General features: G+C 49.2%; 1 protein-coding gene and 1 long non-coding RNA gene across 2 annotated transcripts; both read left to right on the top strand.

Moving 5' to 3' along the window:
• Window positions 1-8,749: 8,749 nt before the first annotated feature.
• Window positions 8,750-25,631, top strand: EIF4EBP1 (eukaryotic translation initiation factor 4E binding protein 1). The gene is made up of 3 exons (XM_036932148.2): window positions 8,750-8,955; window positions 23,033-23,212; window positions 25,170-25,631. The coding sequence occupies exons 1-3, from the start codon at window positions 8,811-8,813 to the stop codon at window positions 25,199-25,201; spliced, it is 357 nt and encodes a 118-aa protein (XP_036788043.2). The 5' UTR covers window positions 8,750-8,810; the 3' UTR covers window positions 25,202-25,631.
• Window positions 8,962-20,973, top strand: LOC130684361 (uncharacterized). The gene is made up of 2 exons (XR_008998610.1): window positions 8,962-15,838; window positions 20,856-20,973. It is a non-coding gene; the product is annotated as an uncharacterized LOC130684361 (long non-coding RNA).
• Window positions 25,632-25,991: the final 360 nt, after the last annotated feature.

Raw genomic sequence — 25,991 nt, 5'->3', positions numbered from 1 at the left:
ACCAGTTCAAGTCTCATGATATGAGAATTCCAGACTTAGGAACTAGCACAAGAGTTCATCCAGGATCTGCTCAACCTCAGGGCCCTGGCAAAAGGAAATGCATAATACTCTACTTCCAGAACATTCTCACTGAAAATGAGGAGATAAAAACTTAGAAACCACAAGAAGAAATGAACCACCTGAAGAAGGCTAAGCAGACACAGGAAACAGAAGAATACGCATATCACAAACTAGAAATGATGGAATAATCTGAAATGATGGAATAAAATTAATGTGCACTGTACAACAAGCACATTTAAAGTTATTGAAGAGAGAACAGAATAGAGCCTGTAATGAAAAAATAAGCCTTCTTTTTTAAAAAAAAAAAAAGGACAGACAGATTTAGAAAAGAGCCAAACAGAATATCTAGAAATTAGCAAGCACTGAGATTCCTAATTTCACCCTTGTGGGTGACTTGTTCTAGGTAGCCCCAATTTCAATCCCTCCTCTTACCCTAAATTTGAGGCAGATGCAGCACCTCTCCTTTCTCCTACTAAGATGAGAGTTCACAGGAGGCAGAATACGTGCTGTGCTCAGGACTGGGCCTAGCACACTACTAACCAGGAGCAAGAAGACACTAGTCTGCATTCAAATTATGCGAGCACGGTGAGAAAAAGGTAGAACATTAGACACCCCCAAGAACCCAGCATCTCAGATTCTACCTCTTAAACACCATGTTCTCTCTGAGTCCCTGTCATTTATGGAGGAGCTCAAAGAGGATGGGAGTCTTGTGTGGGAAGTAGGACTTCCTCTATCCCTGTGGCCTTCCGGTTGCCCCCGTGATCATCCATGCACAGCTAGCAGATGAAGGGAAGCCTCCAGAACTTCCGTGTCTACTCTCTCAGGGAAGGGCTAGCCAGGCTTAGACCCTCCTTTTCTTTCATCCTGGTCTCCTACAGTTATCTGTTTTATAGGGGATAATCCTTCCTGGTTTCTTCTTTTTTTTTTTTTTCAAAATCGTTTTAGTTATTCTAGGGTGTGTGCTTTTCTGTCTTAGTATCAGAATAAGCTTATCTGCGTCTATAAAATACCTTGCTGGGATTTGATAGGAATTACATTAAACCTATAGATGAATGTGGGAAGAACTGACATCTTTACTACATTCAGTCTTCTAGTCCATGACCACAGTATAAATCTATTTATTTAGGTCTTCTTTGATTTAATTCATTAGCATTTTGTAATTTTCACCATACAGATCCTGTGCTTGTTTTAGGTTTATACCTAAGTATATATGTGTGAATTAACTGTTTATGTTATTGGTAAGGCTTCTGATCAGCAGTAGGCTATTACTAGTTAACTTTTTGGGGAGTCGAAATTTATATGTACATTTTTGACTATGCAGGGAGTTTGACACCCCTAACACCAAGTTGTTCAAAAGTCAACTTTATTTCATTTTCTTTGGGACAATTATAAATGGTATAGTGTTTTAAATCACAGATTCCACCTCTCTGTTGTTAATATATAGAAATGCATCGATTTTTGTATGTTGATCTCATCCTGTTACCTTGCAGACCTCACACAGCAGTTATAGGGGTTTTTTGTAGGTTCTTTGGGATTTTTCTTACAATCATGTGATTTGCAAAAAGGGACAGTTTCATTCTTTCTTTCCTCCCCACATGCCTTTTACTTCTTTTTCTTACCTTATTGCTGTGGCTAGAACTGCCAGTACTATGTTGAATAAGAGTGTGAGAGCAGATTTGTTCCCATCTTAGGGGGAAAGCATTTAGATTTTCGCTCACTATGTTGGTAGCTGTAGCCTATTTGTAAATGTTCTTTATCACACTGAGGAAATCCCCCTCCATTCCTAGTATTTTGAGAATTTTTATTGTGAATGTGTGTTGGAGTATGTCAAATGCTTTTTCTATACTAGTTGATAAGATTATATGATTTTTCTTCATTAGCCTGTTAGTATGGTGGACATTGTTTAAAATCTAAACTTTATGGTCCACTTGAGATGGTGGGCTTTTGAATATTGAACCAGACCATATATCTGGAATAATACTACTTGGTCATGTAAGTATTCTTTTTATATTTGTAATTGTTTTATAATGCTAATATCTTATTGATTTTGATAGAGATATTGGTCTAAGTTCATGAGTGATACTGGTTTATAATTTCTTTTTTTTTTTCTCTCTTTTAGAGTGCTGTATTTGTCTGGTTTGGGCATACTGATAATACTGGCCAGATAAAATGAGCTGGGAAGTGTTCCTTCCTCCTCTATTTTCTGGAATAGATTTTGTAAAATTGGTGTTTATTCTTCTTTAGGTATTGGAAAGAATTCTCCAGTGAACCCATCTGAGCCTGGAGATTTCTCTTTGGGGAGGGAATCTGTTTATCTTGAACCTAACTTACATGTCCAACAAAGCCACAGAGGCTTTAGCCAAGTTACAGAATCTAGAATCACAGAAGACCTTGGCAATCATCAAGTCCCACGTCCTTCACCACATATAAAGAAATAAACAAAACCAAAAGTTTCTGTGATGACTGCCCTTGTACTGTTCACCATGTAAGAACTTATTCACTATGTAAGAATTTGTTCACCATGTAAGAAATTGTTCATTATGCTTCAGAAGATTGGAGACTGTTGAGAATTAGGCTTGGGGTGGATTAATGATTGTGCATTGAGTCCCCTATACAGAATTTTATTGTTGTTAACAACCATTTGATAAATAAATATGAGAGATGCCCTCTCAAAAAAAAAAAAAAGAAATAAACAGAGGGTTGGGAGAAAGAAATGACCTGCCCAAAGTCACAGAGCTAGTTAGAAGCAGAAATGGGAAGAGCCTGCGGTTCAGGATGCTCAACTCAGCTTTCTTGGCCGCTAAGTAAATGGTTGTGGCTCAGGCAGTGGAGACTTTCAATTTTTCAGATACCCTCACATTCACTGTCCACATGCTTTCTCATCAAGTACTTCCTCATGTATGAAAAGATTCCCCAAGTGCCTTCTAGCTCAAAGTTAGAACCAGAAAAGCAGAGGTCAAGAACGGAGTTGGCAACCCAGGACCAAAGGGGCAGAGAGGCAAAGTTTTGGCTATTAAAATCTCCCAAGGACAAAGCAGCCACAGGTTGATCAGCCTGGGAGCCTGCTCCCTCTGCCGGTCAGATGTGCACTGGGATAAGGGACTGTGCCAAAGGGGAACAGAGAAGGTGGACACCTCTCTCAACAGGGTCGGCAAACAGCAGGAAGTTAGGTCTTCTGGTTCACACACCCTCTGTTTTCCCTATGGTACCAGCCAGAGGCCAGTTCTCCAAACTGCAGGTAAGAAGGTAGAAGAAAGGAGTGAGTGGGTTACACCTCCATGTTGACATAATGTGACACTCCCACAGCTGTATCCCTGTCACAGTGTTGCCTAGTAGGGCCTTCTATGATGAAAGTATTATATATCTGCACTGTCCAATGAGATAGCCTCAACTCCTACGTGGGTATGTAGCATTGGACACGCAAGTAATGCAACTAAACAACTAAATGTTTTATCTTACCTAATTTTAATAAATTTAAATTTAAATAGTCACATACGAATAGTAGCTACCACAATAGACAGTGCAAACCTAAAGAAACCCTGTAAATGCACTCATAAACAAAACTGAAAAGCATATGAAAATCAGAAGTGTAATCTATAACGAATCTATAATCTATAATAATAAGATACAATGGCAAGTCACTTTAAAATTGATACAAAGCTCTCAAATTTGCACCAGTTTTTCACAGTGCTCTGGTTCCATTTTATTTGGACTCTGTGCATACTGGTTTTTAAAAATTCATTTTCAGCAATACAGAAGGAGCAAAAAATAGGCTTCAGGGATCCAAATGGAAGTTATTAATTAGTATCGAGATAGTTTAGAGAAAGAACTTGGCAGGAATTTGCTTTGTTTTGCTCACTGCTATATCCCCAGTGCCCAGAATGTCCCCTGGCAAGGAACATTCTCAGTAAAACTTTGTTGAGTAAACGAAAGTACAGACAGACTGACCAGCGGTCTTAAAAAAATGAAGAAAAATTTCCAAAGCAAAACCTAGGCGCTCCGAGGAAGGACCACCAGAGGGCGCTCCCGCCTAGCAGCTAACAGGCTGGGGACCCATAGGATTAACCGCACCCGCGTGGCAGAATCTGCTGGTTCCCCTAGCACTTCCCACGTTCTAGGGTGACTTCAGAAAAGTAAAACCCGGCCACTCCCTTCCTATCAAATCTTCGCGTCTTTCTTTTATATTTGGCCGCGTGTTCTGTCATGTGTAGAAGCTACTCTCTATGAGCCGTGCGAGCTACCAACCCCCTCCAACACGCAGGGACTTAATAAATATCACATTTTTACCTCAACTAAAGGAAATGGAAAGTCACAGGCAGAAGCCCAGGCCTGGGGATCAGGAGGCGGGCTTGTAGACAGCTCTTTATATCCACTGGAGGCCCACCATGGTCCCAAGCACTGCAGATGGGGTTACCCCCTCTGACAGCAGAGAAAATTGAATGTCAGAGTGATTGGCAAAGGTGAATTATAAGTGGATTTTCAACCCAGGACGTTTCATCTACAAAACCCATGGAGGTAACACTGTACCATCAGATTCGAGGTCAAATCTGTCACACCTGAGAGCAGTGCTGTGAAATCCTGTGATTCAGTGTTGGAAACTGAGTATCGGGGTCCCATGGGAGTCAGGGTAAGGGACAGGGACAGCCCTTCCTGGGGGCTGAGGGAGTACACTGTCACCACGCAGAGGCGCAGTCGCGCCCACCCTAGGCAAAGTACTCAAGTTTCCTGATGTGAAGGTCTGAATAGTTGTGTCTGCCCCCAAATTTATATGTGGTGTTTGGAGGTGGGGCCTTTAGGAGGGAGTCATGGCTAGGTGAGGACATGAGAGTGAGCCTGCATACAGGGATTGGTGCCCTTATGAGAGGGAGAGTGGAGACCAGAGCTACTCTCTCCACCATGCGAGCACACAGCGAGAAGCCTGGCCTCTCCCAGCCGTGGAGCAGGCCCTCACCAGAACCCAGTCTGCCCACACCTTGATCTTGGACTTCCAGCCTCCAGGACGGTGAGAAACCGATGTCCGTTGTTTAAGCTGCCCCGTCTGTAGTATTCTGTTACAGCAGCCTCTGCAAAGACACCATCCTTGCCTCCCCTGTCTCCTTCCCCTTTCTTGGGGGTGGCTTTCCCCTCTTCACATTGAAATCTATTCTCAGATAAAGATGCTGCCTTATTTCACGAGCTTGTCAGATGATTTGAAGTGCTCTGAAGTTTGGGAATCGCTGGAGTGGTGGTTAAGAGTTTGAGCTTTGGACTAAGCAGGTTATAAAAATACTTAAATGTGGGCTATGAGCATGAGCCACCTGGCCCCCCACCTTGCTTTCCTCCTGGATGAAATGTGTTGCTGATACTTGTCTTAGAAGGCTGTGGTGTGATCTACTGATTTTTGCCAGTGTCAACAGGAGCTCAGAAAATGTTCCTTTCCTTTCTTCTTTACTTGATGTGTCACGGATGCCAAGGACAGTTTAGTTAACAGAAACTTCAGAGCAAAGAAAAAAGCTAAAGTGGGAGAATTTCCAGCATCAGCCTATGCATGGAGATTTTAGGGGTGGGGATGAACATTTGGGGGCTGAAGACCTTGACACCTGACCTTGTACATAAGGGCAGTGTGGACACAGGTCTCTGCCATCACCCCAAAACAAGAAGAATATGTTGTCAGGCTCAACACACTTCCTGCACACATGCACACACATCTGCTCAGGACCAGGATTTGCTCTGGACTGCTCCACATGTCTCCTGATTCTTCCTCTACCCCACTGTGCTGGAATCTTCTGTTACCCCTTTAGATCCCCTCTTTCCCCTTTCCCACCCTGCTCCGCGTCGCAGGAGGTCGGCCTATAGGGCAGCATCAATGGGCTTCCTTGTCCTTTGTCTTCCAGCTGGATTAGGCCATCAGGGAGCCAGGCCGGAAAGCCAAGGGCTGGAGGCCAGATTCTATTTCCTCACTCCCTCCTTGTGCCCAGCCAGGTGTCCCGTGAAGGGGACCACTCCTGTGTGGCCTCTCCACACAGCAAGCACTCTCTCTCTCCTCTGTTTTTCCACTTTCACTACTTCCTGCTCATGCCCTTGTGAAGCATCCCTTTATTAAAGGCTCCTCAAATTACCCAGTTTGAGTGGCCTTGACTGATTCATCCCTGAAGGCTGGTTAGGTCCAAGTAGCTGGTCTCCTGCTGGGCCCTGGTGACTGCAGTGCCACTGTTTTTCAGTTGCCACCAAACGCTTTCCTTCCTTTTCTAGTCTCCTGGCCAGCACACAAAACCTCTTCCTGAGCTGCACATCTCAGGTGGACACACCCGGGGCAGTCTGCAGGAGGGCAGCCTGACTGATCACCGCTCTCCAGCACCCCGTTGTTCCCACAGTAGGAAGTCATGCATGAGGATTTAAGCTTAAGAACCTGCTCTTGAGGTCCTCCTGGTAAAGATCGCAGACCTGCTTTGAGCCACTAAAATGTTTTGTAAACTCTTGAGCCCAGAAACCATATTAAACATTAAATTCACCACTGGGAACCACCTTCGTGCTAGCTCATAGGTCCTGTTGTTTATGACCCTGGTGGCCTTTAATGGCTCCTGTGCTTCCTTGTAGATAAGGGTCTTATACTTCCTGCTTCAAATTGAGAGCCAGCCATTTAAAAAGGACATGTTAAAAAAGAAAAAAAGCTCACAGATACAGAGAACAGGTTGATGGTTGCCAGAGGGGTGTGTGGAGGGGGGAGAAATGGGTAAGGGGGTCAAAAGGTTAAAAAAAAACATTAAAGAAAACAGGCAAATTCTCCACTGACTTAGAGGATAACAGACTCCCTGAAAAGAAACAGCTCTTACTGTGAGAAATAGCCCTGCCATTGAGTTTACTGGAGGCAAAGCAGAGCTGTGAGTCAGGTTGTCACTGAAGAGCATGAAGGGCCTCAAAAGGCAGAAGCCTGAAGGCACAGAGTATTCATCAGACAGCAGCTTGGGTTTGCAAGCAGGGTATCCAAAAAGACAAAAGAGGAGAGAGAGGGTAAAAGGCAACAAACCCACTAACCAGGATCAGGATGGATAGGGACCAGGGAGTCTCTCCCTAAACCCACCAGGTCCCTTCAGGCCTGCTCAGGGCTTTGCTTTAATTAACCTCACAAAGCATGTCCTACCAGGAAGCCAGGCCTGTGTGCAGGGTGTGCACGCAGGGATACTGTGAATCTGGTTGGGGTGGAAGTCAGTGCTCCCAGGAGAAAGGCTAAGTGTCCATCTGGGCAGGAAATACTGTAGAGGAGCCCAGACTCCCTTAGTATCCATGGTGACAGGACGTGCTAGCTAATGAACTCCCAATGGCAAAGGAGGAACGCGTCCAGCATCAAATAATATCAGGATTAAAACGAACACCAGGTCAGTCTCTCCCATTGCCTCCTCCCTCCGCCCAGCCTGAGGGGCTTCGGAAGTCAGCCTCTGCCACGGGTGACTCGGTGATCAGCCAGGATGTCTCTCCTCCTATGGCTGCGGCTACTTTCTTTCCTACCAGCCGCTCCTGGGGACCCGCTCTCCGTACACCTTCCCACTCTGGTGCAGCCCAGCAGTGCCAGGAGGGCTAGTGCCTGCTTGGAACTGTTCTTTATTTCTACTGATGTTCTTTGTTAACCTCACAAAGCATTTCAGACAGGAAGGAGCAGGCCTGTGTTCCTTGTTGGTGACCTAGAGATATTCCACTGACTAAATATGGTAAAATCTGTCCTTTGTCCCTCCCTGCCTATGGTCAGTTAGAACAAGATGGGATGGAAGCGGCTCTCCACCATGCATGCAGAGGCCAGTGAGTATTCAGCTCTCTAAGCAGGCCTCTTCCCTAGAATCTCAGCTCTAACCGAGCATGCACATCCTTATTAGGCAACAGAGCGACCCCCCTTTGAAAACACTTCCTCCCAGGGAGGCAGCAGGCTACTTGTCTTCTAGTGTGGTGAGAAAAGGGCTGGCCTGTAAGGGAGCTGAGACTAGGTTCTAGCCTTGCCCCAGGTGTTTCAGAGCTGTGTGATCTTAGCAAACCCCAGCATGTCTCTGAGCCTGTTTTTTTGTTTTTGTTTTAAATAAGATGGAGGTGAATATTGTCCTGGATGAACTATAATGTACCCAGCCAGAGCTAAAATGTGATGATTCCATAGTTTCAAGGGGTGACGGTTCTGAGTAGATCCTTCCCAGAGTCCCTCTCTAACCCCACCTAGGTTCGAGGTTTAGCCCTGCTGGCCCAGAGGGCTGGTTTGCTCAGTGGGCTCCCAACGCCCTCTCAGAGCCACGGGACCTGCATTCTTCGCCATTGTGGAAGCTCAATGACCGTGGAGTGAATGACCGACCAAGCCCCACTCTCTCATCTGAGGAGCTAAGGCACGGAGCAGGCAGGGTTGAGGGGACCGTCCGGTCTGATGATATCATGTAGAAACCAGGCCTTTCCAGACTGAGCCGGGCCCGCGAGGATCCCCCAGCGGGGCGCTACCCTGGCAGCCGCCCGCCCCCACCCCGTCCTGCAGGAGGGGTCCGGGGGACCCGGCGCTAGCGGCAGGCAGAAGGGGTCACCGCTGGCTCCGGCGCTGCGGTGCTGACACCTCCGATCCCGCGGCCGAGGAACGCCCGTGCGGGTATACGCGCGGAAAGGCGGGGTGTGCGCGGTGGGAACTACAAATCCCAGGGGCCGTGGAGCCCCAGAGGCGGAAGGGGCGGTCTTGGGCGGGGCGGGCCTCCGCGGGGCTGGAGGGGCGGGAGGGCCACGCTCCGGCCGCGGGCGCTGCGCGGGAGACCATGTCCGAGGGCAGGAGCTGCAGCCAGACCCCAAGCCGGGCCATCCCCGCCACTCGCCGGGTGGTCCTCGGCGACGGCGTGCAGCTGCCGCCCGGGGACTACAGCACCACCCCCGGCGGCACGCTCTTCAGCACCACGCCGGGAGGTAGGCGCGGGCTCGGGCGCGCCGTGTGCGGACTCCGGGCGCGTTAGGTGCGGGGGCACTGCCTGGCAGATTGCGGGACGGGGGATCGGAAACCGCTAGTGGGACGGGGCGACCCGGCTCAGGCCGCGGTGGCTGGGAAGGACGGATAAGGGGCATCTGGGAGGCAGCGGGCCACGAAGGTGGCCACAGAGAGGGAGTGTGTGGCTGCTTCCCATTGCCTGCCCTCTGGGTGCGTCCTCCAGAGCCCGGGCTGCAAACTGCCCCCTCTCTTCTGGAAGAGACTGCTGAGTGCCCCCACGCAACGGATACGCACGCTGAATGTGCTGCCCTTATGGGTGTCGGGGGCAGTTCTAGGTGGAATAGGGTGGGGTTGGGGTCGCCCACCGATCAAGGGGGCGCCTGGCCTGGGGATCTTAGGGGAAAGGATGGGCGTTCTCTCAGGTAAATTACTCTCGCAGAGGCCGTTTTCTTTCCCGAGGCACCTTCAGTTTTGCGTTGGGCCAGCAACCTCTGACAAAGGTTCCGGGCTGAGGGTGCTCGCATGCTTCAGCACCTGAGCGGATTGCCCTGCGCGTGTAGGATCTCGGCAGAGGGACCTGGGCCCGCGCGGCAGGGCTGTGCAGAAAAACACGTTCTTCTTTCCCGGGACAGCGGGGACCGTGTGACCTCCCTGAAAGTGGATGAGGAAGAGGAAGCTGCCCCGGCACGGGTCGGGGCCAGCCTTGGGCAGCCCTCGGGAGTCAGGCATTCCGCCCCAGCCCGGGAGCCCCAGCGCACAGGGGCTGATGAAACCTGCCTGCGCGTTTGCATGATGAAATCCTCGTGGCTCACCACTTCCCTCCCTTCCTCGCGCTGCCCTCACCCATTCTGCCCTTCTTCCCTCCCCTCCACCTTCCTCCACGGCTCCTTCCCAAACTTCCCGAAGGCCCGGCCGCAGATCCTGGCGCTCAGCGGCGCAGAGCGGGGGCGGGCGGGGCCGCTGCCTCTCCTGCGAGCATCAGGGGCCACATGCTTGTTTTCTCAGGCTGCTGACCCACCGCCAGCGTGGACAGCCAGATCCGAGGTCTTGGGCGGTCTCATCCAAAACATACAACGTTAGCACTGTTAGGGAATCTTAGATGTTCTTGTCCAGCCGTGCCACCTCATTCTACAGAAAGTGGACTGAGGTCCCAAACTTAATAACACGTGTCTATTGTCCAGTGACACACCGTTTTCCCAGATTGAACAAGAAATAGCAGCCAAGCATTGAGGGGAGAAATGATCTCTTAAAACAATCCAAGGAAAAATTCCCAGCGACTCTTCCTACCACCCTTGACTCAAATTCTCTTTCCCTGCTGGCCTTTTGCTTTCTCTGTGTCATGATGTGTCTACTAGGACCTTCCCTGACAATGTTAGGGTTCCTTCAGGTGAGAGTGTGAATCTCTGCCTGATGTGTTCAGGGTGGGCACTGAGACAGGCCTGAAGGCCCTTTTTGGGGCCCTCTGTTGCTAGATCCCTGGGGACCCATCAGATTGGAATCAGCAGCCAGGGGCAGTGTTTATAAGGAACTCTTACCCACTTCTCGCTTTGGACTGGAAAGTGTGTTTTTTTCCCAGACCACAGCGAGTCTCCCTCTCTTTGCAGTTCTTTAAGTTCTGAGAGAGGGGAACAGGACTCTGCGTCAGAGTGTACCTTGGTTTCTCAGGGCAGCTGGAAGGAACTGACTGAGCAGCACCAGGAACCTAAAGCCAGCCCTTGTCTGGGGTGTCCTGTGGGGCGGGCACAGCTCCCAATCCTAACCCAGAGAATCCTGGCTGGTTTCTGCCAAAGTCAGCCAGTCTGGCCTGCCTCAGTTAGCCAAGGCCTGGAGTCTTCCTCCTGAGCCCTCCTCTGCCAGGGCAAAGAAGCTTGACATGAGAAAAGGTCATCCTGCACACCCCTTTTGCTCCAGTCTAGAGTGCGGTTCGTACACCTGCAGTGTGCCTGCAGATTACCTAGGCACCTCATTTAAATGCAAGTTCCGGTTCTCTAGGTTCTGGGTAGAGACTGAGTCTGCATTTCTAACTAGCTCCCAGCAACTTGTCTAAGTGCCACACTCTGAGTACTCAGGAATTAGTGGAATGTGATGTCCCTTCCCTTTTCAGACCTCTGGGGGCCAGCAGAAAGTGATGTTTCTATCCAGGTAAATTCTTGAGGGTGGTTTTGCATCAGCCTTTAAACCAGGGTCTGGACAGAGTGTCGGAAGAGGAGACCTGTGCTTTTTTATTGGCAGGAGGTGTCAAAGCTAGTGGAGTGTGTCCAGTGGTCACTCTTGCTGGGAATGGCCCTGCAGTGTTTGTCCCTGGAGGGAAAGGAGCAGCAGTTAATTTGAGCCATGTCCATTCCTGTGATTCCAGTTTACTCATCAAAGCCTCTGTAGGCTGAGCCCCGACCTGATCTTAGACATCTGGAGCACCTTAGAGAAACTTGCTGGAGGGAGTGTTGTGTAGGAACAGTTGAGTCTGTAGAGTCCCCAGGGACATCATGAACTAGGAGAACCCCTGAATGAGTCAGAAACATTTCTCTGCCCTGGCTGCAGGCCCCATCAACCTCCACATTCCCTGTTGCATGGTGGATGTTTGACCCCAGCGCCTACCGGGGTCGTGTGGATGGTAAGTCCTACCTAAGCCCTGTACCTGGATATGGTTAAACAGAGGTAGGCAGGTAGGGCTACAGGTGTTAGTGGTACTTTGTTTAGTTAGACAAACAAAGCCTGTGCCCAGGAAGCTTACCTTGGAGCAACTCCCAAGTCTTGGGCTGTGGGACATACAGTGCTGGGAAGAGGGGGGAGGTGAGCTGGGTCCTGAAGCCAGAGCGCAGCAGGGCCTCCAGACCCGGGTCACGTGGGGCAGGGAGGCTACGCCTCATGGAGTTGTGTCTATAGCGACTATGATAAGACCAGCAGTCTCATGATTAAAGGCAGGCCAAAAGAACTTATAAAGGTGGGGGGAAAATAAAAATGTTAATAGAAGAAAAGCACCCAGAACTTGGACATTAAGGCAATGAAGGGAATATAATTAGTTCTCTTTTCACACTGATCTCATCTTCCTTTTAAAGCACTTAGAAAATTCCACACTGTGTTCCTCATTAAAGACTTTGAGGGGTTGGGGCCCTGGTATAGAGCACCCCAAACTCTTCTCCAATGCTCACAAGCCATGAAGACATACTTGAAATCGAATTGTAAACATCAAAGTCATATCTGTAGAATGAAGCGGTTGGACAGCCAGCCCCCTCCCACCCCGTATCCACTAGACGCGTAGGATGCTCAGGTGGGCATTGCCTGCTCCGAGTAGTCAGCCTGGGAAGGCCTGCATTCTAATAATGCAGGAGTAGCTGTTAGATTTTAATTGCCTTCAGGGGCTTGCTTTTTTTTTTCTTTATCTCAATATCCTCAAAGGTGGCAGGGCCTTATTAGAAAGAGGCATTTGATTTTTTTATTTTCCTGAAAGAGCAAAAAGTCCTTCATTACCAAATTTGGTGAGATGACAGGCAGGGTAGCACCATATTTATCTGTTGGTATCATGTAGTGAAGTGTTTTCTTATATGGGGTTTTATTTGATGTCATTCCAGAAACAGCAGTATTGAAAAAAGGGTTGCTTCCCAAGGGGCCAGTTTTAACGGAAAATGTTCATTGGTACACTTGGATTTTGCATTTTCAAACAAATGAAACACGTGTTACTTGCTGGGCTTGCCAGGTCCCAGACAGTGTTCTTCCTCCGTTATGATTCATAGCAAATGAGTCACGTGTATTTGTTGATATATTTGCCCCTGGGTTAGGCAGGACCTTCTCTCAGAGCGGGGTTACTCATCTTTGTATTGCCACCATTGAATGCCTGTTCTGTGTTCAAAGGTGAGGAGTTGAAAAGAATTTAGAAATGGCAGCATTCTCAGGGTAACCTAGTTTCTTCACCACCAGGCCTGGGTCTGAGCCGGCTCAATGATAATGTTAAATTTTATTTTCTGTCCTTTCAGTTACAGGGTATAATTGTTTACCTTGGAAAGTCCCAGGGGCAGGAATTAACTTTCTCTGAACTTTCCTACTTATCCCAGGATTACAGATAATAGCATTACTGACTTTCTCAATTATTATTGAGCAGAAAGTAGAAGGAAGTGGCTTTTTTATACAGAACAAATCCATATTGGGACCGGGGTCTCAGACAGTGGGATTGCTGCTCCTCATTGACTTTTGCACCAGCACCGCTACCGAGTCAGGAGTAGGTGACATCTGCCCATGGTGTTTGCATGCTCAGGAGCATGGGCAGTAGAAAGTTTCTTGTAATCCAATGTCTTTGCCTGTGAAAGTTCACTGAGAGAGCTCAGGTGTGAGACCGTGTATCAGAGCTCACCAGCTGCTCAGAAATACTTGGCTTGATGAGAATGGCTGTATCGGTTAGCTATTGCTGTGTCACAAGGTAACACAAAACTTAATGACTGCAACCACAATCATCTGTTATTTTTCTCCATTCTTTGGACCTGTTGGACATTTTTTGATGATCTGGTACTGAGCTCACTCATCTGGCTGCATGCAGTTGGCAGCTGGATTGCCCTGGGCTAGAAGGTCCAAGACGACTTTACCCCCACGTCTGGGGTATTGCTGGGGGCACCTGGAAGGCTGGGGACTCTCTCTGCCCTCTTGGTCTCATGCCGTTCAGGAGTCTAACCTGAGTTATTTTTAGGCAGTATTCAAGGCCTCTGAAGGGCTTGGCCCAGAAGACACATAGGGTCACTTATGCAGTATTCTGTGGTCAAAACAAGCCATGGAGGCTAGCCCAGATTCAAAGAGAGAGGACATAACTGCCTTTGAATGGGAGAAGCTGCGGGTGGGAACAGGGACAGGAGGAATTATGGGGCCCTGTTTCCAGACAATCCTCCACAAGGGCCAAGCCTCAAAGGACGGTCCTTTGGGGGAATGTAACTGCCCACCCGGCTGTGTGGCCAGCAGAGCCAAGACCAGGGGTAAAAGCAGACTGGAATCACAAGCCTGTGACCGGACTGTTGGTTTAAGATCAGAGGACACCTTCCTGAAACCACTGAATCAGATCCCATGCCCCATTTTGAGGCCTTACGTCCAGCTCCACAGAGCAAGCCATGCACATGGCCATGTTGCCAGGCCACTGGGCCACACATTCTGCTCGTGATATGCCTCCCTTTGCTGAATGCCACCCAGCCCATCTCCTCATTCTGCTTCAATCAGCCGAGCTTTGGGAACACCTTTCCGAGGAGGGCACGCTTGCTCTGCTCTGCCCAGCACTCCCGTTTGAACACCCCCAATTTTCTGGAGTGCTGGCAGTGGATGCAGTCACATTTTCTGAGCCCAGTGGTGCAAAAGTGGGTAGGAGGGAGAATACCAGGGGGTACAGGCCGACCCAGAACTCCCTTTGGCTTCCTGGTGACGCATACAGTGTGCTCTTGCCTTAGAGTGTGTGTGTGTAAATGGATTTCTCTCTGATGCTCTCAAGAATAAAAGTGGGCCTATACTAATTTGCTAGGTTTAGCATAAAAAAGCACCCCAGTCTTTGGGTAGCTTCAACAAGAGAAACTTATTTTCTCTCATTTCTGGAAGCTGAAAATCCAAGATCATGGGACTAAGCAGGGTTGAGGCCCCATCTGAGGCCCCTCTCCTTGGTTTGCACACGGCCACCCTCTTGCTGCCTCTGCTGCTATCTGTTGTATCCTGTCTTAGAAGGACACCAGCGTATGAGAGCAGGTCCCACCCCAACAGCCTCCTTCTGACTTCATGGCCTCTTTAGAGAGACCTTATTGCCAAATACGGTTACATTGAGGTACAGGGGATTGGGCCTTCAACACACATTTGGGGGAATAGAGTTCACAGAAAAGAAAGGGGCCCCCCACTTTCCAACCAAATGTCTCTGTGATAGCCTTGGCCCTCCTGCTTAATTTTGAAATACACTGGCCTGTTCCCCCACATATCAGGGCCTCGAAGGGAGAGACTATCCAGATGGACCCTCTGCCACTTGCTGATCACTCCCATTTGGTATTCCAAGAGCTTCCTGAGATTCCTGGTTGCTGAGAAACATCCAGATATTGGTTCTCTTTGCAGAGCCAAAGGGGGCCAGAGTGGAAGAAAAGTCTCGAACCGAGCACACCGTTTCTCTCCCCAAGATTTCCTCCATGAGAACTTGGCTCTGGCTGCTGGACAGACTGCCTGTCAAGAAAAGCCGTCAGATCCTAGTAGTGCCTGCCTGGTGTGTGGGGTGGCCCGGGAGACCCCTGCCAGGCCCTGTGGGTCTGCCCCCCAGGTCAATACAGAGCTGCTAGTGAGAGCTGGATTTAAAATAACCCGGAGTATTTTGTGCACAGGCCGCTGGCTTGCATCTAAGCCCGAGTCCAGCTCCCCTTCCCCCTTCCCCCGTTGTGAAATGCTCTCTCTTTCCCTGGAATGGGAGCAGCCGTTCTAGGAATTCTGTTCTTGTCCTCTTGCTGGGCCTCAGGTCTCACACTCAGGGAAGCGGGCTTCTGCCAGGGGAGGCCCAGGGGAAAGAAAGTGAGGGGTGAACGCAGCTCAGTTTACAGAAGGCCCGTCCAGCAGCACTTTGAACCTGCACGTGGGTTCTGCGGGGAAATGGAGAAGAAACCAAGGCAGGCATCTCCCAGGGAACATCCTGTCCTGGCCAGACACTCAGGAGAATAGGTAAAAGCCTGAAGCCCCTGGGATTCTTCTAGCTGGCCTTGCTGGCTGAGGCACATTAGCCCCATCTGCCTTACTAATTTCTTTCCTTTTTTTTTTTTCCTTGCTAATTTTAAACAGAGGTTGGTGTTTAGGATTGGAGGCAGGACAGGGTAGGGCTGACTCTGCAGGGCTGTGAGGGGACAGCCTTTCTGAGCCTCAGTTCCTGTCTGTAAGGTGAGGATAAAGTATCTTCCTCTTGGGGGGCCGTGGAGGGTACTGAGACCCAGCACACTGGGCAGCAGGCTCAGGGTCTGGCCCACAGCAGACAGTGATGACAGGCGGGGAGTTCATCTTCATGCTGTTCCTGTGAGTGCAGATTTTGTGCATAACCTCCTCTAAGAACTGAGGAAGGAGGCTATACCATGGAGTCAAGGGGCTGGTATACAGTGTGCCCAGGTTTGAGCCCAGAACTGCCTCCAAGCCCCATGCTGTTTGCACTATATTAAGCACCTGCCAACAGGGAGATCCTAAAAATAAATGGTAGTGTATTTGAGCTGGAACAGACCCTAGAGATTACCAGTAAGCGTGGTGCGTGGCTGATGCTTTAAAAATAGTTTGAATGAGCTGCACACACCACCCTTGTTGACAAGTGAGGAAGCCAGATCCTAGGCTTTATACCTGCAACAGACTGTTGTCATCACACAGCAGACCCTGAGAAGAAATTCCGTTCTTTATTTGGTGCACTTCTGCAGTTTAAAGTTTCAAATGACCCTGGTTACTGAACATGCCAAAGCTCACGATGGTTCTCGAAGCCTGTTTCTGGAACCGGAATGGGGGAGGGTGGGGCAGGGGGGTGCCCTTACCTTCCCCCACGCCCAAGTCTCTTTTCAGAATTGCTTATATCACCCCTCCGATTTGTCCCAGCTTTGACCATACAGTCGGTCCCCCTGTGTGTGGGACCAAATAAATGGTAAAATAATGTCATCCGAAGCCATACTGGTCCCAATAGCTGAGATTTGTCTGTACAATGCTTACTTAGTGTCCGTTGCTGTTCTAATCCACACCAACCCTATGCAGTTTGTACCGTCATCATTGACATCATCCCTATTCTACAGAAGAAGAAATTGAGCACAGAGATTGAGTAATAAGTTGCCCTGAGTCTTTGGGTCTCTAACCACTAGACTGTAGGAAGAGCAGCAGGTGTTCATCCGGGCCTGTCGCTCCCACCCTCTCTCCGCAGTTCTCCTGCAGCCCACTGAACTTGCATTTCCCCCACATGTGTTTATATGGTGGTGCATTTAGAAAGGGTTTCAGAAAGAAGCCTCCGTTCTCTACAGGACCAAACCCTTAAATCCCAGCATGCAACAGGATCCCAGTTACACAAGTGGTTTGAAGTGTGGGAATCCCCATCTGTCTCCTTGCACTACTGGGAGACAAGGTTCTGGATTGCCCTACTGGAGGGCTCCAGTTTCCCTAGTCTGGTCACCCTCAGTCCCCCTCCTCATGCACCCCTGCCTGGGTGGCACAGGACCTGGGAGACAGGGTGCTTCTCTGGTTCAGGGTTTAGGCTCAGGCTGCCTGGAAGCTGGAAGACAGGGCTGATGGAGGGTGTGATGTCTCTGTCCCCACTGCACACACACATTTCTCCCGCATCCCTCTGTGGCCCCTACATCTGCCTCAGTTTTTAGGTTTTGCACACGTGGCTGTAATCGTTTGTTACAGGTCTTTCTCCTCTGACTGAAGTGTGAGTGTTGGGGAGCAGGGAGCTGTTCCTGTATGTAACTGTTCCTTATGTCCTAGCACCTAGCGTGGTACTGGTGCAAAGAGGTTCAGTGAGTGAACACTTAGACCAGGCACACCTGTTTGGGGAGCATAGGATTGAACAAAGATTGATTAATGTGTAGGCGAGGGTTACCACTTGCCCCTGGACTATAGCAGACACTGTCCTTGAGCCAGTTGATGGGAGGTAGAGTCCAGTGTGGACAAGGCTAGTACATGGTAGCCCAGAACGCGCTGGAGGGGCCTGCTCACTGATCCACGTCCCCTGGGCTTTGGGGGTGTGGGGAGTCAACCCAGGTCCAGCCAAGGCATCTTACTAGAAAAGGAAATGCTGACCCTATATCCTTATTTGGCAATGCCCTATATCCTTAGCAGAGTTTTGTATTAAAAAACAAACCATTTTCAGTGTAAAAGATGTTTTCTTTGCCTCGGTCCCCACCCCTAGAGGTAACCAAACACAAAATACATACAGTTCTGTGACTTCCTCATACAATGTGTCATGGACAATGTACACTTATTCCAAATAGCAACTGCCTGGCATTGCATTTATTTAACCCAAAATAAAAGTATTTTAAAGTTATTACATGTATGTGTGAATAGTTAAAACTCAGAAGTACTAAAAGGCTTTTAACGACACAGCTACTCTTTGCCTCTCCCACTCGGTCTGACCCTTCTGAGGAAACTAACTTCTTCAGCTTTTCCTTTAAGGATTTATCTCCATATTTCTAAATTTTTCTTGACTTCATTGACTTGGCTTTTTTGATAGGTGAGGATTTATTAGTGCCTGTACCTCCTCTCCCTCTCTCCCATTCTCCAATATAATTATACCTCAAATTTTAAAACCCCGTATTCATTATATTTATTACTGTGACTTGATGAGCCAAGTAGTTGGCAATAATAGCATTCCCATTTTGGTACAACTCTATTTTAAAATGGAGGTAATAAGTGCTTCATTTTAAAATGAATTTGTTTCATTCAAGCACGCTTTTCAGCATGTCTGAGATGCTAAGAAAATAGGGTTTCACACACAAAGTCAGCATCCTGGCTATATCAGCCCCCTTTGTCTTTTTCCAAGCTAACACAGTTTGGCTGCTGGGCACCTACCACACAGCTGCTGACCTGGGATTCCCTGAAGCCCCTCATCTCTCTCTAATTTTGGCAGAGTACATCCTGTAGCTTCCTGAAAATGTCTCTGTTCTACTTTGGCTTAATTTCCTCATACAATGTATCATGGTATTTAGTTGGGTATAAAACTAGGTTGAAACAGATTTTCCCTCAGGATTGCAAAGGTGATGAGCCACTGTCTTCAAACTTCCAATGTTGCCATTGAAAAATTTTATACCGTTCTTATTCCCAGTCCCTGCATGCACCTGTGGTTTTCCTCCTTTCCAGAAGATCTTAAGATTTTCTTGTTGTCCTCAGTATTATGAAATTTCACAAGGAATGTTCAGTTGGTGTTTCTAATTCACTGTACTGGATCCTCGAAGGGGGCGTTTCAAGACTCATTTTGTTTATTTTTTTTTTTCTATTTAAGTAAATTCCTTTGACCTGTTCCTCCTTTCTTGGCTTCCTGTCATCTGATATTGGACCACTGTTATCTTTTTGTCTTTCTGTTCTTTAAAGTCTTCTGCTCCCTTTATCTTTTTCTCTTGGTGGTTCATGTGTATCTGTCCTTAGATGTTGTCAGCTTTTCTATAAATGTGTGAAGGCATTTAGCTGTTTTTACTTAAGAGGGAGGTACTCATAAACTGACTGGAAGTCCCTTGTGATGTCCAGAGACTGGCGGGCTCAATCTGGTGGCTAGTTGGGGGGTTTTCTTTAGGGATCCCCCCCCAATCAATTTCTGTAGACCTTTATTCAGAAGCAGGGGGAGAAGAGGGTTTGGGGTCCACCATTCAGGAGGTCAACTTTAACTTCCATCTGTCTGCCACCTGGGGCGAGTGATGATGGCACCTCTCTCTGCTGGGAGCCCCTATCCCCATTTCCTGTGATGCTTCCAATTCTTGAACCTTCCTGGGGTTCTCTGTGGCAGTCTCACTTGCTTCCTGTAGCAATGCTCGCCCCCACCTCCCTGCATTTTGGTGCCCTCCATGCCCTCTTTGTTAGGACCATCCCTCTGTTCACTCTCTGTCTTCACATATTGCAATCTGGGGGAACAGTTAGAACCCCACTTATGTCCAGGTTGGCACATGTGCTTCTATTTCCTGTTCTTGGTGTTTTGCATGACTTTTGAGAGAAGCAGCAGGAAAAAATATCTTGGCTCTGCCCTCTTGAAGCCACCTAGATCCTCAAAAGCTCTACATGTTTTGGTTTGTAGAAACCTAGGGAAGGTGGGTCTTTTTCCCTAACACCAGAGAAAGGAAGCAGGCCCTCTACTAAAGGGTGTGGAGGCCCCCGGTCTGATACCCACAAGCCCCAGAAGACCACACCTGACCAGCACCCACCCTCCAGCTGCTGCTGCTCAGCACCTCGCAGGGATCTTGGCACCCCTCTGACTTCCACTGCCTGTCCCTGCGTGCAAGCCAGGTCCCTAACTCCAGGAGAGCTGCGTTTTCAGCCAAGAGCTCCAGTTTGGGCCAGTCTGGGACTGCATGTGTGTTAAGTTTGTCATATCTGCAAGAAGCCTAGGGAGTTGCCAGAAGGCCCCTATTCATGCAGCCTGTGTCGCGGAGGAGCCCGTGAAGGATGGGAGAAGGGATTAAAACCACAGCAGCTTCCGTGGTAAACATTTCCACCACATTGATGGCCATCTCCTAGTCCTCACTGGCCCCAGCTGCATCAGGGGCAGTTTTGAGGCCCCCTCCCCTCCTTGGGGTCTTGTCAACTGACATTCAGATGCCCGTGATAACCTCATAGCCTCCCTTCCTGGCTGAAATACCCTGATGGAGGCTGTCTGGTGATGCATTTGTGGGCATTTAAAATACAGATTTTATTAGCTCATATGAGGATTTTTATTTTTCAATTCAGGCCCTAGCCTTAGGACAATGGGCACAAAGGCCATTTTTCTCTTTTAAGTGTAATAATTAATGATTTTTAAATTGCCTGGGGCCCTTCTGGGTATATACCGCAAAGAATTGAAAACCAGGTCTCAGGAAGGTAGTTGCTGACCCATGTTCATAGCATTAGTCACAGTAGCCGACAGGTGTCTGGGAGCAACCCAGATGTCTATGGATGAATAAAATGTGGCCTGTCCATACAGTGTTATTGTATTATATGTGGTCTGTCCACACGATATTATTCAGCCTTAAAAAATAAGGAAATTCTCATATGTGGTACCATGTAAATGAACCTTGTGGACATTGTGCACACTGAAATACCGCATCACAGGAAGACCGACTCTGTGAGATGCCACTTAGGTGAGGTACGTAGAGCAGTCCAGTTCGTAGAGTCAGGAAGTAGAATGGTGGGTGCCCCGGGCTGAGAGGAGGAGAGATGGGGAGTTATTGATCACATATAACTTTCAATTTTGCAGGATGAAGACCTCTGGAAACTGGTTGCCCAACACTGTGAATGCACTGAACCCTGCTGAACTGTACACTCAGAAACCCTTCAGATGGGAAATTTTATGTTATTTTTATTTTGCCATGATTTTTAAAAAAAACCATCCCTGGGGGCTAGTGACCTTAAAGAGGCTCTCCAGAGGCCGCTGATCCCCCAGTTCTCTTTTGAGATTCTTGAATCTCACACCCTTCAGCTCCACTCTGATGGGGTCAGTTCCCTACTCTGTGGCAGGCAAACCAACAAAATTAAAAAGTTGGAGAGAGGTGAGGAGGGGGGATCTCCTGCCGAGTCTTGAGAAACAGAAAGTTGGCCCCGTCTCTGCAGACTGGACATCCCTCTGGGAGACAGCACTGTTGATATCCACTTGTCACCCACCCAGCTCAGTGGGGCTCAGCTGTGGAAGGCGTGCCTCCCTTCATGTCACAGAGGAGAAAACTGGGGCCTGAGCTGGGGAGGAAAACAGGGCAGTGTGCAGGTGGTCACGCAGCTGGTAGTAGCCCCGGTTCTGCGTTCTTTGCTTTACACCCTTCCCTGAAGACATGGGAGCTGGGGAACTTAGCACACCCGGTGCTGATGAGGGGGATGAGCAGGCCATCCATCCCAGCACCACTGGCGCAGATGAGAACGGGACCAGGGGTGGGGGTGCTGCCGGGGTGGGGCCAGGGTCAGGCAACCGACTTGCGCAAGTCACCAGGTCCCGCTTTGGGTGTCTCCCCATCCTGGGCTCTTCAGTGCCCAGGGCCTCCTCTGCAGGGGACCCCAGAACTCATGCTCTGAGCACAGCGATGCAAATCGGTTCCTCCCCAGGGCCTCATGTGGAGAAATGAAGCGGCGGGTCGCTCATCACAGCCCTGAAATGAGGGAGCTAGTTTAGGGTTATTGATCCTGAAGGGCATTCCTGAAGCTCTTTAAATCATGGTTTGTAAGCCAGAGTCATTCATGTTCCACCTGCAGTTTTTACTTGTGTATATATATTTAATATTTCTCTTTGTATCACCATACCTTTTTAATTTAGTTTTTACTATTGTATTTTATACACATTTAATATGTAACATATTAGCATATTAAGTTATATCCTATTCCATATTAAAAGAAACTTGATATCATGACTAAGATGGAAAACCAGATTCATTTTCTATAAATAGAAGGTAATTATAAAAAGAAATACAGTGACAAGCAGATGGTTTTCAATCCACTGCCTGCTGGAGGCTTTGCGCCTGAGGCCTGCCTTTTATTGACAAGGGAGCAATCCGGAAATGTTAGTGACGTGTTAAAGGTTTTTAATAGTACCATCCTGGGCCTTAATAGTGATTGGGGTTAAACAAGGACTGAATACGGATGACTTCTGATGTCCACTGTCGTTTGATAATCAGCTGCGTCTCTCATGAGCCCCTGGGTCCTGCACTGCAGAAAACACTCGTTTTTGAGGTATCACTCAGGCAGCTGCCCTCACAGGATGGGTTCAGGACAGTGAATGTTTCCTTAAGACCTTAGGGCGACACTTGAGAAAGGAGAGGGAATCGAAAATAATGGAAGGCAGACCGTGTGCAAACTCTAAGTGCAGTGACGCATCCGAGCTGACGCGCAAGCAGTGCCTGGGTGGAGCGGGTGTCATGGGAGGTGGGCTTGTAGCAGGAGCGCCTTTTGGGAGCAGAGCCATGCGTTCCTCCTCTCCACAGAGTTCCCATTTTTACTGGTTTGGAGCCACCAATTTTCTGTTTGCTCCTTTGCAAAATGGAGTTAAGGATTCTGGATATCCCAGAGAGCACTGTAAGGATGGGGTTGGAAAATGAATAAAAATGCACTTCCTCCTCTGCCAGGTATGACCAGTCATGCTGAGCACTGATCAGTAACGAGCTGGTGGCTTTGAGGAGAGAGCGGAGCATGCGCAGAGCTCTGAGGGAAGACAGTGCCGTCTGGTGGCCTGCGCGCCCCGTCATCCAAGTGCCCCATGTGACGGGGAGGCCGGGCACTTCGGAGGCAGCAGAGTCCTGGGCTGCAGCCAGGCACCTGAATATGCCTAACTCCTCCTTGATACCGCTTCTGCAGGAAAACCTGCTGCTTCTGCCTCAGCCACACCACAGAGAAGCACACAATGAACAGGCAGACGGTTCGGGATGGCTTTACCAACGTCCTGCCTCCTTCCAGGTACCAGGATCATCTACGACCGGAAATTCCTGATGGAGTGTCGGAACTCACCTGTGACCAAAACACCCCCACGGGACCTGCCCACCATTCCCGGGGTCACCAGCCCTGCCACTGATGAGCCCCCCATGGAAGCCAGCCAGAACCACCAGCACAGCAGCCCAGAAGATAAGCCGGCAGGGGGTGAGTGGCAAGGCCTGGCTGGGCTCCCTGTTGGGTCCTGTCCACTGGGGAATCCCAGGGAGGGCAGTGATGGTGACTGCCCCACCCTCTGTGGAGCAGCTCAGAGTCCAGAGGGTGGGGTAGGGATGGGGGTATGGTAGAACTTTCATTGGTACCAACTTTCCCCATGAAGGGGGTCCCAGATCCCCAGGAGAGTCCATTTGCACCCGCCACACTTGTTTGCAGTGAGGGGGGCTCCACAAAGCAACCTACCTAAAGCGTGCCCCTTATATAATCGTCCCTGGAGCATTATTAGTATCTGCAACACCTGGAACACACCCATGCTGTTCATGTGGGGGAGATGACTTATCAAAGACATGGTGTCCTTGCCCTCTAGGAAATTACTTCTCCACAGGATCAGAAAGGCATCCAGGATGCTTCTGTCAGGGTGTCGGTCCATTAGTGGAATCTTGAAGACAAGTAGAAACAATGCAGCCTGTTGTTTCTGTAGGTTTGACATGGGGTGGCTAGGTCCCTTCTGGTGTGTCCCCCCAGCCTTCGCCCCTGTGTAACCAGAGAGCCACCCCAGCAGAGGTATGTGTGAATGTGCTCTTTGTGGCGCTGTGGCTGGCTTGCCAGAGCCTTGTTGCTCGCTTCCTGCAGGGGCATGCAGTGGAATCATTTGACAACAACCTGAGTCACGCTGGAACCCGCTGACCCTTCACCCTGAAGGCTTGCACCAAGCCCAGACAGGAAGCAGCTGGGACCTCAGGCTGGCTGCTCTGCTGACAGCAGCAGATTCCATTTACTCAGAGCCTACAGGATGTGATTCATAATTGGCCTGGGAACCCCACAGCCAGTTGCCTTGCCTTCCCAACGTAGAGAGAGCAGCGGGAGGGCAGGCGGGAGGTGGATTCAGGCATACAGAGAGCCATATATGAAAGACCGCACCAGGCAGCATGGTTACCTGCTGTTTATTTAAGGGTGGATAGTCACAAGATCAGCTGCACGGTGACTCCCACAACCACTTTCTGCCTAAAATCAAGGCCTGGAAGTCGAGCGTGGAGGCAGTTATGTTGTTGCGTCACCACTATCCACAGGCCGTCCCTTGCCCTTGCTTACATACCTTCTTCCTTCCCAGGTTCTGAGCTGCTCTCGCTCATAACAAATACGGGGTTGGCCCAGAGCTACCCCAGGCAAACAACTCTTAAGCCACAATAATGGCCTAGCAGTTCCACACAGGTGGTGGTGAGGAATGGACATAATTTTTCGTTTTGCTTAAATAGACATGAGAAGCCAAGGCTCTTGGCCTTGGGCCCACATGTTTGTGCATCTGGAACCAAAAGAGGACTGTTATTTCCCTGTGGGGACCAGAACAGGCATCTTGCTGTATAGACCCTTGGAGAAGCCTTCCCCAGGAGATTGTGAATGAGGCAGTTCCATTAAAAAGAAAAAACATCTGTGGCAGCATGAAGTACTTGGAAATTTTATTGGAAAGAGTTTGGCGAGAGAGTGGGTGGCTGAATTCCCACAGGGTCAGGCTATCCCATGGGCAGTTGGGTGCATGACTTGTAGGTGATGCTACCATTTGTTAAATCAAAAGTTGGGACACATGCTCACAAAATCTTACCTTTAAGGAATATTTTTTTCTATGAGGTTGTATTGATATCAAATCCAAGTAACCATTGCCTCTTACTAAAAATAATAAAAATTACACTGAATTGTGGACTGTCACCTCTCTGCAGGAAGATGAGGGCTCTGCCCTTCCTTTGGGGTTGGGGAAGAGCACAGCCAGGCAGGGAAGCTTTGGGCCCGCATCTGGGAATTCTGATGCAGCCCTGCCCTCCCGCCTTCTCCTTGGCCCCTGCTCTTCTTGTAGGAACAACAGTGAAAAAACACTGTGTCTCCCTGGCCTCTATAGTATCCACCCTACCGTTCGCCCATTGCTCACCTGGCCCTCTGTCCTTTCTCTCCCCAGGTGAAGAGTCCCAGTTTGAGATGGACATTTAAAGGACCAGCCACTGAATCGGGCAATGCCTTTTGGGCCCCTCTGGCCCTTCTCAGGAGAAGAGTCACACCAGCCAGGCCTTACGAAAGTTACTGTCCTGGGCAGGCTTTGGGTGTGGGGTCGGTGCCCTGGCCCTCTGCTCCCTCACTCAGGGCACCTGCTTCCCCTTCCTGTTCGTGAACACCAGCAGATACCTCCATGTGCCTCCATTCGTGCAGAAGCTGCCACCCGAAGGGGATGACTCGGAGCCCACCGCACAGCCCAGGGCCAGAGAGGGGATATGGAGGAGCCCGCCAGTGATCATCCAGCTCTTCCAGCCCCGTCCTCTGGGGATGCACCCACCCCTTCCTTCGGCCGGTGTGGTGGGAAAGCTGCCCTCCCCCTCCCTCCCCAACAGAGGAAATAAAAGCCACCTTCGCCCTAGGGCCAAGAGTTGTCCTCTGTCCAAGCTCTTTCCAACTCCATATGGATAACTAACACCAGCTACCATTTGTACGGTGCTTATAAGCACTTTCTTGTACATGATCTCATTTGATTCTCAAACTGAACCTAGGTGGTAAGTAGAGCAAGTATTACCTCATTGTACAGCTGTAAGAGGGGCCCAGAGCAGGTAATCCGCATGCTACAGGGGACAGGCGGGGCCGGCTCCCAGCTGTGTGCTCTACATCCTCTTTCATGAGTGGGTGTTTACCTCTCTTCTGGGCTTTGTTCCCCTGAGCATGGGAAGTGGCCCGGTCACCGTCCCTTGTGAGAGTCAGAGGGAAGAACCTGAGCCCTGGCTGTTGTCTGTCT

Source organism: Manis pentadactyla, chromosome 7, assembly GCF_030020395.1.
Source record: "Manis pentadactyla isolate mManPen7 chromosome 7, mManPen7.hap1, whole genome shotgun sequence".
In the NCBI taxonomy this organism is placed as follows: domain Eukaryota; kingdom Metazoa; phylum Chordata; class Mammalia; order Pholidota; family Manidae; genus Manis; species Manis pentadactyla.
The sequence above is the reverse complement of the archived record's forward strand: the minus strand, read 5'-3'. Positions and strand labels throughout refer to the sequence as shown.